This window comes from Schistocerca gregaria, chromosome X (genome assembly GCF_023897955.1).
Source record: "Schistocerca gregaria isolate iqSchGreg1 chromosome X, iqSchGreg1.2, whole genome shotgun sequence".
Lineage (NCBI taxonomy): Eukaryota > Metazoa > Arthropoda > Insecta > Orthoptera > Acrididae > Schistocerca > Schistocerca gregaria.
The window spans coordinates 530,607,456-530,624,009 of NC_064931.1; the positions used below are offsets into that span (position 1 = coordinate 530,607,456).

Genomic DNA, 16,554 nt, shown 5'->3' on the forward strand with positions numbered 1-16,554 from the left:
AAATCCTTCCTGGTCCTCCATGAGGCTCATCTGCTGACTGCTTCCAGAAGGTGGGTGTAGGTGGATGTTCTGCCATGGCACGCCTCGTTATCATGATGTATAGCCTCTTGTCTGTCTCTCGACCATGTAGGCTTGTAGTTCATAAGCTGATAACTTAGCTGTTAATGAATTCAGTTCATGCCACATTTCCTCATTCCTTATCATAAGCCGTTGCATTTTCAAATGTGTTCCTGTCTTAGTCTGTAATGCCTTGTCTAATGGCACGTTCCCAGATAAGGTGATCTGTGGTGTCGACTGCTCTACATTTACACTGGTGTCCAAAATTAAAGTAACAAATGGAAAGTTTGCAAGGTTGCATTTATTTTGCCACAAAAACAGTATGAACAGGTCATAGTAAAGTAGAAAGAATGTAAATAATACAAAACGTAAACAACTGCAACATGCATAATGATACACAAAACTGTCCTTTCTTTTTTCCACCTTAATGGATTTGCACACACACTTCCAAAACTGCTTAATGTGGTCAGTATAGGGTATGAGTTCTTCTGGCAACAAATTAGGCCTGATGGCAGGGAATGCTGTAAATGATGTCATCAATCTCACATTGACGCCAAAACACCCATTGTTCCTGCAGAGCTTCTCACAAAGCTTGGAGAGTGGTTGGTGGCGCTGACTGATGCAACACGTCTCCCAAGTGCATCCCAGGCATGCTCTATGGGATTCAAGTCAGGAGAGCATGCAAGCTATGCCATGTGTACAATATCTTCCAATTCCAAGAGAACATCAAAAATCCATGCTCTATGAGACTGATCATCATCATCCATCAATACAAAGTCTGGGGCCACAGCACCTTGCAGCAACCGTACATGAGGTCCCAATATCTCAGCATGAAACCTGACAGCAGTTAGACCTTGCTGATCCACCCATACAATTTCATGAACAGGTGTTCATGTGGTCAACAGATTCCCTGCCCACACCATTAGGGATCCTCCTAGATATTGCTCTCTTTCCACAACGTTTGGATCCGAAAATTGTGTTCCACGTTTCCTCCAGATGCAGCTCTATCGAGAATCACTCTCCAGACCAAATCGGGACTCACTGTGAAAAGAACATTAGCCTACTGTTCAACTGTCCAGGAGGCATGTTGATGACTGCATTCTAGATATTCCCTTATGTGAAGATGCGTCAGAGGTACACATACAGCAGATCTCCAACAATAAAGGTCACTCTACTGAAGCCTTCTGTGCCCATTTGCCTTCATACAACATGTCCAGTGGATGCAGTGAGATCAGATGCCAGTTGCCGTGCAATACTAAGGCAGTTCCATCGTGCCCTTACAGCCAAATAACTGTTGTCAATTTCTGACGTCACACGTGGTTGGCCCTGCTCTGGTATTCAGCATACAGTTTTGATCTCTCTAAACTGTTCACACATCCAAAAAACAAAAGAATGATTCACATTAAGCTATCAGACCACATCAGTTTGTGACTGCCCTGCTTCCATTCTTCTTATGGCCCTGCACTGCAGAGAATCTGGTAAGCATCTTCTCTATGCCATACTGCACTGTCTGCGGCTGTGTACACAGTGTTTGTGGAAGTGGGACTACCCAACAAACACTACCCCGTTTGACAGGACCCTGATGTTACCATTGGCATAGTTGTCTGTTTACCGGAATGCCATCTTCCATCCAAAATATGATCTTACGAACATCTGTTGACAGTTTGTATGATTATATTGTAAATTAGCGAAAGGGAGATAGCAGTTTGTTGCTTTAATTTTGGACAACAGTGTACCAATATCTGTGGTGTGGTGTTGTATTTTTAGTAAGTAGCTGGGATACTGACAATGTTCAGGCAGGTAGTGTACAGATACCTTGGTCGGAAGGAAGTACGTCATTCTTGTTCTTTCTTTTATGTTAGAAAGGAGCTGGTAGGTTGTCCTCCCTGTTTCTGTCCTGTACCAGATTTCTTGCCATTCTCAATCAATGCATGCCTTTTTTTCCTTACTCATTACAGTTCTTGTGCCCAGTATCTCCTTTACCTTGTCACATTCACACTTTTTGAGGCACTATTGTGCACCTCTTTCCTACTGCTAGGTCTAGAGGTAGCAAGCCTAATACAATCAACAGCACCTCATTGTTGTTCTACATGTGCCTGTCAGATGCCAGAGAACACTTTTCTGTGCTTACCATACAGCCTGTGCTGTTTTTACCTTTCTGGCTCTATGAGCCCAAGCTCCTAAAACTTCTTTAGCCAATTGTTGCTACTGTATTTTGGATTTTAATGCATCTCTGGCACATGATTTCTATATGTGCATGAAAGTTTTGCTTTTCATCAATATTAATTCCAAGATAGCAATACACTTATTTTCTTTTCATACGTTGGTAATTTATTCTGACTGTGGGATTTCTCATTCTTGATCATGTTCCTTTTAGTAACATAAACTGTACTGTGCACTGTTATCATTAGTTTGTTTTCTACGCACCAGCTGCCTAGTTGTCAAGAACTACCCACCTGTTTTCCTCTAATAAATTAAAAACAAAGTAATGTGAGCTTATACATGAAATCTAACATATTCAACTATATCTACACAGGTAACTTAAAATTTTATCCTGGGTCTCTGTATCAGCCGAGGTGACTGCTTGCTCCAACACTGGGCACTTGTTGTTCCCTGTTACAAGTTGTTTTGGCCACATCCCTAATAGCTTTGTGACTTGTGGGCAGTTCTAGAATAGTCACTCTGCCAGAGTGTGAGCAATGATAATGGACACTGAAGCCTCTTTGACAAATTTCCTTTTAATGGTGTGCTGTAACATTAGCAGCTGCTATACTATAGTGTGTGGTTGCTAACTAGCTTTGGCACAAAGGCTACAAATAGGGCTTGTTCTGAAAGCTCCCCTTGCCAGTCTGATAAATAAAAATTGTGAGAGTGCTGACTAATATAAACATTTTAGGCAAATTTACTTTTGGCTGAATCATGAATGGTACACTCACACTCTGGACAGGACCATGTGAACGCTTTCTAAAATTGCTGTAGACAAGACCTGTCTGTGTACCATGCCTTTCCACAGATTCACTTAGAAACATCTAGAGCTTTAAGGGCTTCTATTCTAGTATTCCACAAATATAGCCATGAGAGCCTTTGATCAAATATGAGATGATGATTAAATTGGAAAATGGTGCTGTTAAAATACAGTTCCAGTTCACCAATATTGCGTAATTGATAATCTCTGGATAAAAGATAGGAGGGGGAGTAGTAAATAATCTAATCATCAGCACAGTGAAGTGTTTACTGGTCTCTTCACCAGGCCAGTTATGTTTTCTGTAACCATGGAGAGGAGGGTAAAACTTAAAATGCTGCCTGAAGGGCCACCAATTTCCTGTGCAAAACTGTCTGAGAGCACATCTCCTATTCGAGGACTGCTCTGTAAGAAAGATTTTAATAAAATCGGCAACCTTCCATGGAGGACCTAGTTGTGAAATTGTGTAAGTATGTTAAGGTCCCACACATTAAGAGTCAAAGAGAACAGACACATTGCTTGTTCAGCCACGAAGGATCCTACAGTCCTCAAGTCATATAATGGGCTTCTTTGCAGCGTGACAAGTGTCCACATGGGCAGTGTGACGTTATCTGGAGCAGCATGGATGATCAGCAGAGTGGTTATTGTTGTGACTTCCCTAGACACAGCAGCGACAGAGGCATGCCGACAGTGATGCGCTGAATAATATTGTCTTTACAGAGCAGTTCCAATTCTGTGTACAGCATCATGTTGGATATATCCATGTGTGGAGGCTCCGAGGAGGCTGAACATTGCCAGATTGGATTTGTCATTGTAATAACAGGCCTAACACCTTCTGCAGTGGTATGTGGTGCCAACGTGTACGTAACATGATCACCTCTGGTTTACTTAAATAGTAATTTAGAGATTAAATATAATATCTATGATGTTTTAAAGTCCATGGCTGTGGCCTACTTATGATGTCTCTGTGACATTATCCTTCAATGAGATAATGCTAGATTGTTGGTTGCACATGCTCTCCTGACCTACCTCAATACGGAGGATATTTGACTGTTGTCCTCGCCAGCAAATTCTCCAGATCTCTCACCCATTGAAAATATCTCATCGTGGGTCGCCAAAAGACTGGCACACAACCATTCATCAGTACAACTGATGACCTCTAGCATAGAGTTGAAGTAACACGGAATGACATACTCGTACCTGTCATCCAAGCTCAGTTTTAACGGAGGCCCATCCAGGTTAGAGCCATTGCTGCCGACAGGGGATGTAGCTCTTCATACAAAGTGTTCCACCCTGTATACCCCTATATCACCCAAAATTTTAATCATTCATGCTTCCTACTAAACTGCATACATACAAAATGTAAACTTTTGTTATTTGCTATTCTCCCATGTATTGCAGTTTTAATGGACAATAGTATAGCTGATAATCCTTCCACAACCATCATGTTATCAGGTGGAATTATTTTTATACCAGGTCTAATAAGGAGAACATGATTTTAATTAACTTATCATTAAGAATATTTGATGTTAAATGAATTGAACAGTATATTTACCATCTCATATTTGTTGAATTCATTATGATGGAAAACATTTCTTTCCAGTTTTTTACAAAAAAACAATCTCAACATGCACATTAAATGACCATAAGTAATTGAACTGTCACTGGTGTACCAAAGTTAGTTCCCAATCCATCATTTCACCCACAAAAGATTTCTTGAGCTACTAGATCAGTCTTTAAAAAAGATTTAATTTTAAAAACAGTTTAAGAACGTGGTCTTTCACCAAAGTATACCACTCATCTTAGTACTGGAATAAATAACAATAAAGACAACTTCCACTAAGGGAAAACATCAAACTGCAAAAGTTCAGCCCCTTTAGCAACACACAGTTTCATTAGTGAGAGAAATAATTAAATTTTACTGAACAAACCTTTCATGGGTGATAAGTTACCTTCTGTATATATGGTTCTCGAGCGAGACGACGGATGTCATAGTGAAAACTCCACAATATTTCATCAGCACAACTGGCCGACATCTTCAGGTGCGACGAACACACTGCTAAGCCATGACTAAAGCCCCCTATTTATGCCAGTCTTAGGCAGGAAGTGCATATGCCTGGAAGGTGCCAAATTCGATGGCCAATAGCAACAATATCAACCAATAGTTGGAAGGACAGCAACGACACCTACAAGATGAATAACCAAAGACTTCGGCGCACACGCAGAGGCTACCGCTGCTGCTCTGTGGTGGTGGTGGTGGTGGTGGTGGTAGTGGTGGTAGTGGTGGTGGTGGTTAGTGTTTAACGTCCCGTCGACAACGAGGTCATTAGAGACGGAGCGCAAGCTCGGGTTAGGGAAGGAGTGGGAAGGAAATCGGCCGTGCCCTTTCAAAGGAACCATCCTGGCATTTGCCTGAAATGATTTAAGGAAATCACGGAAAACCTAAATCAGGATGGCTGGAGACGGGATTGAACCGTCGTCCTCCCGAATGCGAGTCCAGTGTGCTAACCACTGCGCCACCTCGCTCGGTGTCTGCTGCTCTGCACTGCCATCGCCCACCCCAGTGACCTCTGTCGGAAGCCATGAGCAAAAATGCGCGCAATATGGCCACTGCTGGATCCCAAGCTGTACTGAGCTGAAAGCCTGTGTCTCTGTTTACAAAGATTCGTCGAGCTACGTATTTCCACTGCTTCCTTAATAACACTGTCCCAGTACGAACTCGTCAATGCTAGAATTTTGGTGTGTTGATAATTCATAGAATGGCCTGTAATGAGACAATGCTCGGCCACTGCAGACTTCTCTGGCTGCTTCAGACGAGTGTAGCGTTGGTGTTCAGTACATCTCTCTTCTACAGTGCGACAAGTTTGTCTGATGTATGACATGCCGCAGCTAAAAGGAATCTCGTAAATGGCGGGTCTTCTTAGGCCAAGGCTGTCCTTAGATGAGCCCAAGAGAGCTCCGAGTTTTGCTGGCGGACAAAAGACACATTTAACTTTATGCTTCTTCAATAATCTTCCTGTTTTTGAAGAGACACCACTGATGTATGGCAAGATGACCATTCCCCTTTGTTCTTCGCCTTCTTCCAGTTCCTCACGTTTGGTAACCCGCTTTGGGTGTAAGGCATGGTGAATCTCCCGTTTGGAGTATCCATTTTGTTGGAAAGTGCTACGCAGATGGAGTAGCTCATTAGATGAGCTGCTTGAGTCTGATATGGCTCGTGCTCTGTGAACCAACGTCCTAAGCAAGCCACTTCATTGCAAAGGATGGTGACAACTGTTTGCCTGTAGGTATAAGTCCGTGTGTGTTGGTTTATGGTACACTGCATGACCTAATGTGCCATCATCTTTTCTCCGTACCAACACATCCAGGAATGCAAGTTCATCATTTTTCTGCATCTCCATAGTGAACTTGATGTTGGGATGAAGCAAGTTAAGATGCTCAAGAAATACATTCAGCGATGCAGTGCCATGAGGCCAGATAACAAAGGTGTTGTCCACATATCACCAAAAACACGTAGGTTTCAAATCCGACAACTGGAGTACTCTCTCCTCGAAGTCTTCCATAAAAACATTAGTCGCAATGGGTTACAAGGGACTACCCATTGCGATGGCGTCAGTCTGTTCAAAATATTGCCCATCGAATAAAAAGTACGTCGAGGTGAGCACATGTTGGAATAAGTCTAAAAGTTCCCCATCCAGCTTCTCGCTAATGAGCAACAACGATTCCTGCAATGGTACTCGAGAGAAAATTGAGACTACGTCGAAACTTACAAATATATCTGCTGGTGCGAGTCGTAAGCTCTTGAGCCCAAGAATAAAGTCTTGTGAGTTACAGATATGATGGTCACACTTTCCTACTAAAGGGCTTACCTTCGCTGCCAGATGTTTTGCGAGATTATACGTTGGTGCCACAGTATTACTCACAATAGGCCACTGTGGCACACTATCCTTGTGAATTTTGGGCAATCCATATAGCCTGGGAGGTACGAGCGCCCGTGTACGTAGTCTCTTAGCAACCACATCAGAGCTCGTGCTGTTCGTGAGGAGCTCCCAAGTTTTTCACTGAATTTTGGCTGTGGGGTCCTTATTTAGCATGCGATATGCAGAGTCGTTCAAAAGCTGGTGCATCTTGCTCAGATACATTTACGTGGAGAGGGTAACAGTCGCATTTCCCTTATCCGTCGGTAAAATCAAAATATCAGGATCTTATCATAGGAACCGAACCACTGACCTCTCTGCAGCAGAACAGCACAATCTCCAATGTGGTTGCTAAGAGACTATGTACACAGGAGCCCGTACCTCCCAGGCTATATCGACTACCCAAAATTCACAAGGACAATCTGCCACTGCTGCCTATTGTGAGTAATATTGGGGCACCAACGTATAATCTCGTGAAACATCTGACAGTGCAACTGAGGCCTTTAGTAGGAAAGTGTGACCGCCATATCTGTAACTCACAAGACTTTATTCGTCAGCTCAAGAACTTACGACTCGCACCATCAGATATATGCTTAAGTTTTGACATAGCCTCACTTTTTACTCAAGTACCATTGCAGAAATCGTTGCTCATTACCAAGAAGCTGGATGGGGAACTTTTAGACTTATTCCAACATGTGCTCACCTCGACGTACTTTTTATTCAATGGACAACACTTTGAACAGACTGACGCCATCGCAATGGGTAGTCCCTTCTAACACGTTGCGGCTAATATTTTTATTGAAGACTTTGAGGAGAGAGCACGCCAGTTGTCAGATTTGAAACCTACATATTTTTGGTGATATGTGGACGACACCTTTGTTATCTGGCCTCACTGCATCGCTAAACGTATTTCTTGAGCATCTTAACTCACGTCATCCCAACATCAAGATCGCTATGGAGATGGAGAAACATGGCAAACTTGCATTCCTGGATGTGTTGGTATGAAGAAAAGAAGATGGCACATTAAGTCATGCAGTGTACCGTAAATCAACACACATGGACGTATACTTACAGACCACCAGTTGTCACCATCCTTCACAACGAAGTGGCGTACTTAAGACGTTGGTTCACAGAGCACGAGCCATATCAGACTCAGGCAGCTCATCTAATGAGCTACTCCATCTGCGCAGCACTTTCCAACAAAATGGATATTCCAAACGGGGGATTCACCGTGCCTTACACCCAAAGCAGGTTACCCAACGTGAGGAACTGGAAGAAGGCGAAGAACAAATGGGAATAGTCATCTTGCCATACATCAGTGGTGTTTCTTCAAAAATAGGAAGATTATTGAAGAAGCATAAAGTTAAATGTGTCTTTTGTCCGCCGGCAAAACTCACGAGCTCTCTTGCGCTCATCTAAGGACAACCTTGGCCTAAGAAGACCTGCTGTTTATTAGATTCCTTGTAGCTGCGGCATGTCGTACATCAGACAAACTTGTCGCACTGTAGAAGAGAGATGTACTGAACACCAACACTACACTCATCTGAAGCAACCAGAGTAGTCTGCAGTGGCCAAGCATTGTCTCAGTACAGGTTATTCTATTGATTATCAACACACCAAAATTCTAGCATTGACGAGTTCGTACTGGGACAGTGTTATTAAGGAAGCACTGGAAATACATAGCTTGATGTATCTTGTAAAACAGACACATGGGCTTTCAGCTCAGTACAGCTTGGAATCCAGCAGTGGCCATATTGAAGTCGCAATCGAGCAGAGTGGAGTACTATTGGTCATACGACAGATGACGACTCGCCAGCAACATAAATATTCTGTTGACAACGGGAGGATAGTCACATGCCTTAAATAGAAGAGCATTTTAGCTTGCGGCTTCCGACAGAGGTCGCTGGGGCGTTCGATGGCAGCGCAGAGCAGCAGCAGTAGCCTCCGCGCGTGTGCAGAAGTCTTTGGTTCTTCATGCTGTAGGTATCGCTGCTGTCCTTCCAGCTATTGGTTGATATTGTCACTATTGGCCATCGAATTTGGCGCCTTCCACACATGCGCACTTCCTGCCTAAGACTGGCATAAATAGGGGGCTCTAGTCATGCCTTAGCAGTGGGTTCGTCATTCCTTAAGATGTCGGCCAGTTGCGCTGATGAAATATTGTGGAGTTTTCACTATGACATCCAACGTCTCGCCCAAAAACCATATATACAACATGTACATCGGGAAAGCCTCAAGCAACACAAGTTACCTTCTCATTAAACAAATTATGCTGCTGTATGTCATGTCGCTGATGTTCCTTGCTCTTTTTTCTAACTATCCTGATCATCTGTCCAACATGAGTCATCCACACTAAGTGGGCCAATGATCCCCACCTGACCCTCTTCTTTCTGAATGTAATTTTGTACAGATGCTCCTTACAGACGAAAAAATAAACTGTGCAAAATTTGATCTCAATGTACAAAAAATTCAAGATTCAATAGGGAGCTGCAAAATACCATACAAGCTTTACTACAGTTTTTGTCGTATTTAGGATGAATTAAAATTGCAACTAGTAGAAATCCAAAGCAGATATTTGGATCACATGCACATTATTTGTGCTCAACATGATGTTAACTGCCATTCAGCTTTTTCGTGCTACGTAAGATCAGAGCTGGGGTGGAGTCAATGTAACTTTCCACACATACATGCCACTGAAAGGTATGTAAATGATAAGAATTGCAATTCTCTGACACACATAGAACGAAAACCAGAGTGCATCAATGTTGTTGGTTTTTAGTGCTGTTATTATGCCTGATACGTTACATAAGTAGCGCAAACAGTGTCAGATGTTGAGTGCCTACTGTGAAGGACACAAAGACATCACATGTTCATGTGAGACAATGTTATCGGCACCTGACAAGAGTCTGAAAGGGACCTCCTTGTGGGTCTCAGTTTGGTTGGGTCAAATCGTGCACTATCCTGATTTGTTGGAAATTCGGATTTAACACTGGACTGCACGGGAACATGAGGACAGTACTCCTCTTCATCAGGATTCTGGTCCACTACATCTGCCACAACAAGCTAGGATTGGTGTATTGTGTACAAACTGTATTGTAATCCTTTCATATCTATGCCTGCCATTCAACAACAAATAATAGACTCCACCATTCTGTGTCATACTGCACCACTAGTTGGAGACTAGCAGCAGCCTGACTGGAGAATTACTGTCCCATCCATAGGCTGTCATTAACACCACAACAAAAACAGCTGCATTTGTTGTATTTTCACAATTGGGAAGCATTGACAGCTAACGAGTCACTTTGCACTATGTTCAGCAATGAATCACGGTTCCACGGATGACTATCACCGACAAGTATGGCAGTGACCTAGGGAGACTTCCCATTACTCCAACATTCCGGAGAGGCATGGCGTTGTTACAACTTATGTAATGGTGTGGGGAGGCACCAGGTATGATTTCAGGTCATGGCTGTTAGTGACTGAGTGAACTTGGATGGCACAGTGGTACATCACAGACATCCTGCACCCTCATGAGTTACATCTCATGTGACAGTATCATGGTGCCATTTTTCAACAAGACAATGTTCATCTACACATGGCATGTGTCTATGAACAGTCTGCATGACACTGGGGTACTCCCATGGCCAGAAAAATCTCCAAATCAGTCCCTGATAGAACATGTGTGGAACCAGCTCAGATGTCAACTCCATGCCAGTGCCAACATTCAGGATATCAACAGCCCGTTACAACATTTTTTTTTTTTTTTTGTGGGCCAGTTTGCCTCTGGAGAGGATACAATGTCCTGATCACACCCTTCCAGACTCAGTCAGTGCATGCACCCAGGCCAGAGGTGGTGCAGCATCATACTGGTAAGTGGGATCATATTACCAAGTTCTTTGTAAATCTGACTTAAATTTTGTAATCAATGAAATACAATTATATACCATCTCAGCCCATTAAGTTTAATTTTGTTTCCTCCTGCCTTTATGTGTGCTTCACTTTATTGGCAGGCAGTGTATACTGAGTACCCTTTAGTGCTTCCACAGTGAAGTTACTTGTATCTTGCTTCAACCTGCCATATACAGCAACCTGTCTACTAATATCATTTTATACTAGACAAATATTGTGCTTTATATCTAACAGTGAACTTTTTTTTCCATTTTAGAGGAGAACTGTCATTACGTGACAAAACTGATTTGATCCTTTCAGCAGTTTCCATTTGTTCGTCACCACGGTCAGCATCTGAAGCCTTTGTAAGATAATAGAGCAGCAAGTTTCTTGTGAATCTCACTCTGGTATACTGGCCACAATTTTTGTGGTCTTCCTTAATTCAGCATCTCTTACTTTATCAAGAGCATGTAACACCTTTTTCATGACACTTATTTTGACAAAAGGACTGCAGCAGTGCTTTTACAGAGACTCAAACTAAGATGCAAGGCTTGTTGATCAGGTTGAAATTTGTTCAGTGGCACAAGTCTTATTTTTACCATTACTAAGAAGAACTTGGCACTTTGAACTGTCCAAACTACTAATAGTACAAGTTGACAAGTCTGTCCTAAGAAAATAATTTTAATTGTATGCCCTCATGTTACAGCAACTTGAAGCTGCTTAGTTTACGAGAATTACTCTTTATTTAAACTTAACAACTGTGATGGAAACACACAGCTCACTGTGTTCTTGAATCAAAAGTATTTAAGTTCTTTGTTGCAGTTTTTAATGAGAAAAGGCTACCACTCACCTATAGATGATTTGTACAAATGTACTACTTCAAGTAGTAGACATATCCACACAGACTCATTTCCAAACACACATATAGGATAATGTGCACTATGTTTTAGGTGGTTGCAACCACTAACTATTGTCACGTATATTGTCTTTTGGAAGCATAGAGGACACACTTAATTTAAAAAATGTACTTCAGCCTTAAGTGTCGTCAGCTTAATAACCAGGCTGCCACCAACAATGAAAATGCAGCATAATAATTGTGTGCCTGGCAACAATTATATTTGGACGTGTCTTGCACTTGAAGTATATTCATAAAATCATCTACTGGTGAGTGGTAGACTGCTCCTTTTTCATTATTTCCATCCCAGATTTCCAATGTGATAAAACTTTCTTGGTTGTGATTAGATATATATAAGTAGTAAATATATCAGAAAATGTACAAAATTACAGTACCTATAAATAAAAGAAATGTATCAAACATTACATATAACAGTAGTTTTGTGAAAGTTTGATGATAATATTTTCATGTTCATATTTAAACCTTATCTAGAGGATCTCCAAAACAAACAAAATGTTTCCAAGCACAAAAACATATTTTCTTTGAAATAAATATGAAGAAAATATGGGGTTATAATATTTAGCAACATGATATCAGAGTATGCACATATTTGATGCTGAAGTTTTGATGGCATGTTTACATATTAATAACTTCCAGAACACTCACAAACTGCTGCAGTTTGGTAGAACTGGCAGTAAGTAAACATTCTGCAAAACCTACTAAAGGGCACTCAGTGTACTTCATTCTAAGATTACTGCAGACACAAAATACATAATTGAAAAACTGTTGTAATTGGTTTTTCCCCAACTCTGAGCTCCTGTAGAACAAAAACTTTGAATGATTCAGCTCTCTTTCTCAGTCTCAATTTCTTCCACAGATAATATTTTCTTCCACTGCAACCCCCTTTCAAAATATTGATAAAATCTCCCATTTCTTTTGAACATTATTAAGAGAGTCTTATTTATCAGTTAAGGTTCCCTTTGTTTCATGTTGTATACAAAATGTGAGTCCTCAGACAGATGGTGATAGCTCGAGTCATGGAGATAGAGGCTGGTGTATGTGGATTTTCCTACATACCATGCCTCAGACATCCTTAAGCATTTCCCTCAATACATCACAGAAAGGTAGTTGGTTTCTTTTAAGTTCCATCATAAATTTCATATTAGGAATACTGTCTTGAACTTATCAGACTGTAATGCTTTTCTCTCAAAATATTTCATGTATAGGTACAGTACAACCAGTAATAAGGCACTATCCAGGGCTATCCAATTAGTTTGTTGATAATTTTTGCTATCAAAAATAAATCTGATAATGCACAACGTCTGAATAGTTCTGCAAAACCATCATTAAACTTTTCACAAATTGCTTCCAGGGATTCCAGACGTCTCACCAAGAGGAAGACACCTCAAAACTAACCTTAAATATTCATATCCTGAAGACTCGATCATCTGAGGTATCGGACAAATTCAGAAGAGATGTGAATTTTGTGGCCCCACTTCCTTATGTATTCACTGAGAAAACATTTCAACTTTTTGTCAACTGCTATGTGGGTTTGGCAGTGTTACTAGTAAGTGATCTCAGAGGATGGTTCCTTATGTACCTAAGGAAGCCCATACAATCCTGGTCCCACAGCTGTTAAAAATCGAAGATCTTTAAGGACTATCTGGCAAGCTTAATATACTGAAAAGAGTGCCCACCACCACCACCACCACCACCACCACCACCACCACCACCTTCTTCTTCTTTTCCTTCTTCTTCTCCATTTTATTGTTGGTGGTTGAGACTGCCTGCAAGCATCATCATTGAACAGATTGAAAAATTTCTTTCTGTAGTCCACACATCATATTATGACCTTGTGTTGCCTTCCAGGCTAGTAAGATTACAGTTAATTTGTCCTCACACATATTTCTAGATATCATTCCAATTTTCTTGAAGACATGTAATTTAAACATTGACACACTGGTGAGTATTTTAGATGTTTCGTGGCAGCACTATGCTGAGAGTTCTGGTGTGAGTGAAGCAGCTATATGCTCCAGAGAGCTGAGATAATCTGTTATTGGTAGAATTCAGCCCTTTTCTAAGGACTTATGCAGTATCCTTGTCCACATATTTCTTAGTGAAGTTAATTTCTGTAGACATCCTACTTCGTTTTTGGATTTTTCTGTGAGTGATCAGATTTGCCTCCTGCTGCCCAAACTCCTTCACAACTGCTATCTTCAGCTTGTCATGGTGTTGATTTGTCAACCATTTCCGAGACTAGCAGAGATGATATATGACGTATGACGATGGAGGTGAAGAAGCTACTTTAAACTGATATCTTCCATTCTTTGGTTTTCATGAAGCTTTTCTCATGCTGGTACCAGGTGTGTATGGTGTTTAATCCTCTATGGCATGTTAATATGGCGTTTGAGTTTGGTGAACAAAGGTACAACTTTTTCGAGCTAAAATCTTGTCAGGAAGATCAGGGGTCTGAGAATTCTTCATTTCTTCTCAAGGAGCTTATCCAACTTCTGTACGTAACAGAACATCTTATACTTAGACAGTAAGGTAATATGACTCCTGAAATTTTATCAACATATGAGGTGCTATTCAAAATTTTCAGGACTGGTGCTGCCCTCTGTTGAAAACCTTACCTTTGGACTAATGGTCACCATCACCCTCGAAGTAGTTCCCATTCGCACGTACACACCAGTCCCAGCACTTCTGCCACTGGTCAAACATTTTCCAGAAGGCCTGTTCTTTGAGGGTATTTATCACAGCCAGCGATGCTTCTTGAATCTTCTCTAGTGTCGAACCAGTGGCCTTTTAACTTGAGTTTCAGTTTTGGGAATAACGCGAAGTAGCAAGTTGCAAATCTGGCGAGTATGGTGGGTGGGGTACAACCGCCATGTTGTTCTTTGCCGAAAAGGTCCTGTTGAGCAAGCATGTGTGACAGGGCGCGTTGTCATGATGCAGCAGCCAGTTCCCTTGATGCCCAAGTTCGGGCCATTGTCGCCACACGTTTTCACGGAGCTGTCTCAAAACGTCAAAGTAGTACGCACAATTCACTGTTCGGTTGGGTGGGATGAATTCTTTGTGCACAATTTCCTTGTTATGATGATCATGCTCTTCACCTGTCTTGCTTTTTTGGGTCTTGGAGAGCCCAGGCTCTTCCACTCAAAACACACGCGTACGGCTCGTGCTCTGTCCCCCAAACACTTGTTGAATCACTGCAAAGGTCTACGTAGCACTTTTCCCGAGATTCGCACAGAATTTTATACACAAGTGCTGTTCTGCTCGCGGATCCATTGTAAAATCACCACACACCAAACACAGATCCTTACGGAAATCACTGTGGACACACAACCTGTCCTCCCAGCTGAATGTCGCTCCGCACACTGACTCGTCAGATATGCAGCTCTTGTCACCTAGCAGTGCAAAGATCTACTACTCCTACTTTCCAGATGGCAGCACCAGTCCCGAAAATTTTGGATTCCACCTCGTAAGTCATGTGTATCCTTCCTTCTTGGATGCCAATTAGACTTTAGAATTGTTGGCTCTGAAGTTATAAAAGCACAGCTCTATTTCTGGAACCTACAATGATCTTTTATGCACAATTCTTTCCCCATGCCTGTACCATTATTCCACAAAACACACACCACTTCAGTGTCTTCCAGCTGTACCACATCTGAGACCTTTATAAATAAAGACACTGATTTCATTTTAAGCAACGCTTAGGATCAAACATGTCATTTATAATTATATCATCCATCACCCCTTCACTCACAGTTGAAAAACACTAAGGACATTTCCATTTCACTGTCAAATGATGTTGGTGAAGGAAAACAACGTGGCTCGAAAGCACTGTAAGAGCAAAACCAACAACTCTTCACAGCCTAGTTGGAATTGAGGCATTGTGGACATAAAACATTATCAGATGAACAACCTGAAAATGATGCCTAGACCAGTAGTTGAACTACTGTAAGCAAAATGGAACTGTTAACTTTGCCAGGAAATATTTCATTAATCAAGAATGCTGGGGAAACAAAAAAATCACACAGTAAGTATGCATACAATAATGCTAATCCTTGCTTTTCCAAAAGCTTACCTTCATATTTGCTATGAACACATTCCTATAGGTTACATGTCTCATACTAATATATTAGGGAGTAGTGAGTGTGGCAGCTGGGAGTAGTAGGTCAGTTCTTTTACCCTTCATCTTCCCTCCATTTCTAAGTGCTAATGAGAAGCCTTTGGCTTATTCTACCTTTGTCCAAGACTAAGTTTACACTGTTCCTACAGATTCATTCCTGCCACAGGTGCCGCCAAGGTAGCATCATTAGAAGTAACAACTAAGAACTGAACATCTATCATTAACAGGGTTAATGTTGCAATACTGCAATTTATTCATCCTGTTACTGGCATAACTTTGTGTCTCCTGACTATAAAGGAAATGCTGATGTGTGTGCTGTATGGAAAAGTGCATCTACAAAGAGAGAATAGTAACTTTCACCACATAATACAGGACAGAGTAGTGATTTTCACCACACAATACTGTTATTTCTGTTCGCAAGTTAAACAACTGAGTTCTGAGACACATGGAGCCAAACAAATGAAGTCATACATGATGTATGTCAATTTCTTCACAAGCTTAAAAATAATGCCAGAAGTGATAAAATTTTATTCATATCATATACTGCAACAGTAAAGGAGTAAGATGTCTCGCTGCGAAACTGTACAGAGAATAAATGCAGAAGCACGAGCAATGGAAGCCCTTGATCAAGAAATGATGTTTCTTTCATTTCTGAGAAAAGACATTAGTGGGAGAACCTCACTGATTTGGACGACTTCCAAGA

General features: G+C 41.4%; 1 protein-coding gene across 3 annotated transcripts in view; it reads right to left on the minus strand.

The window, feature by feature from the left end:
- LOC126298867 (WD and tetratricopeptide repeats protein 1-like) overlaps nucleotides 1–16,554 on the minus strand; it is a 214,222-nt gene that overhangs the window by 18,090 nt on the left and 179,578 nt on the right. Inside the window, exon 15 of one of the 3 annotated variants that reach the window (XM_049990379.1) lies at nucleotides 4,220–4,322. The exons of the other annotated variants lie outside the window; for them this stretch is intronic. Within the exon in view, the coding sequence (XP_049846336.1) occupies nucleotides 4,239–4,322 (84 nt within the window). The 3' untranslated portion in view covers nucleotides 4,220–4,238. The remainder of the gene's footprint in view (nucleotides 1–4,219; nucleotides 4,323–16,554) is intronic. 3 annotated transcript variants of the gene reach the window in all.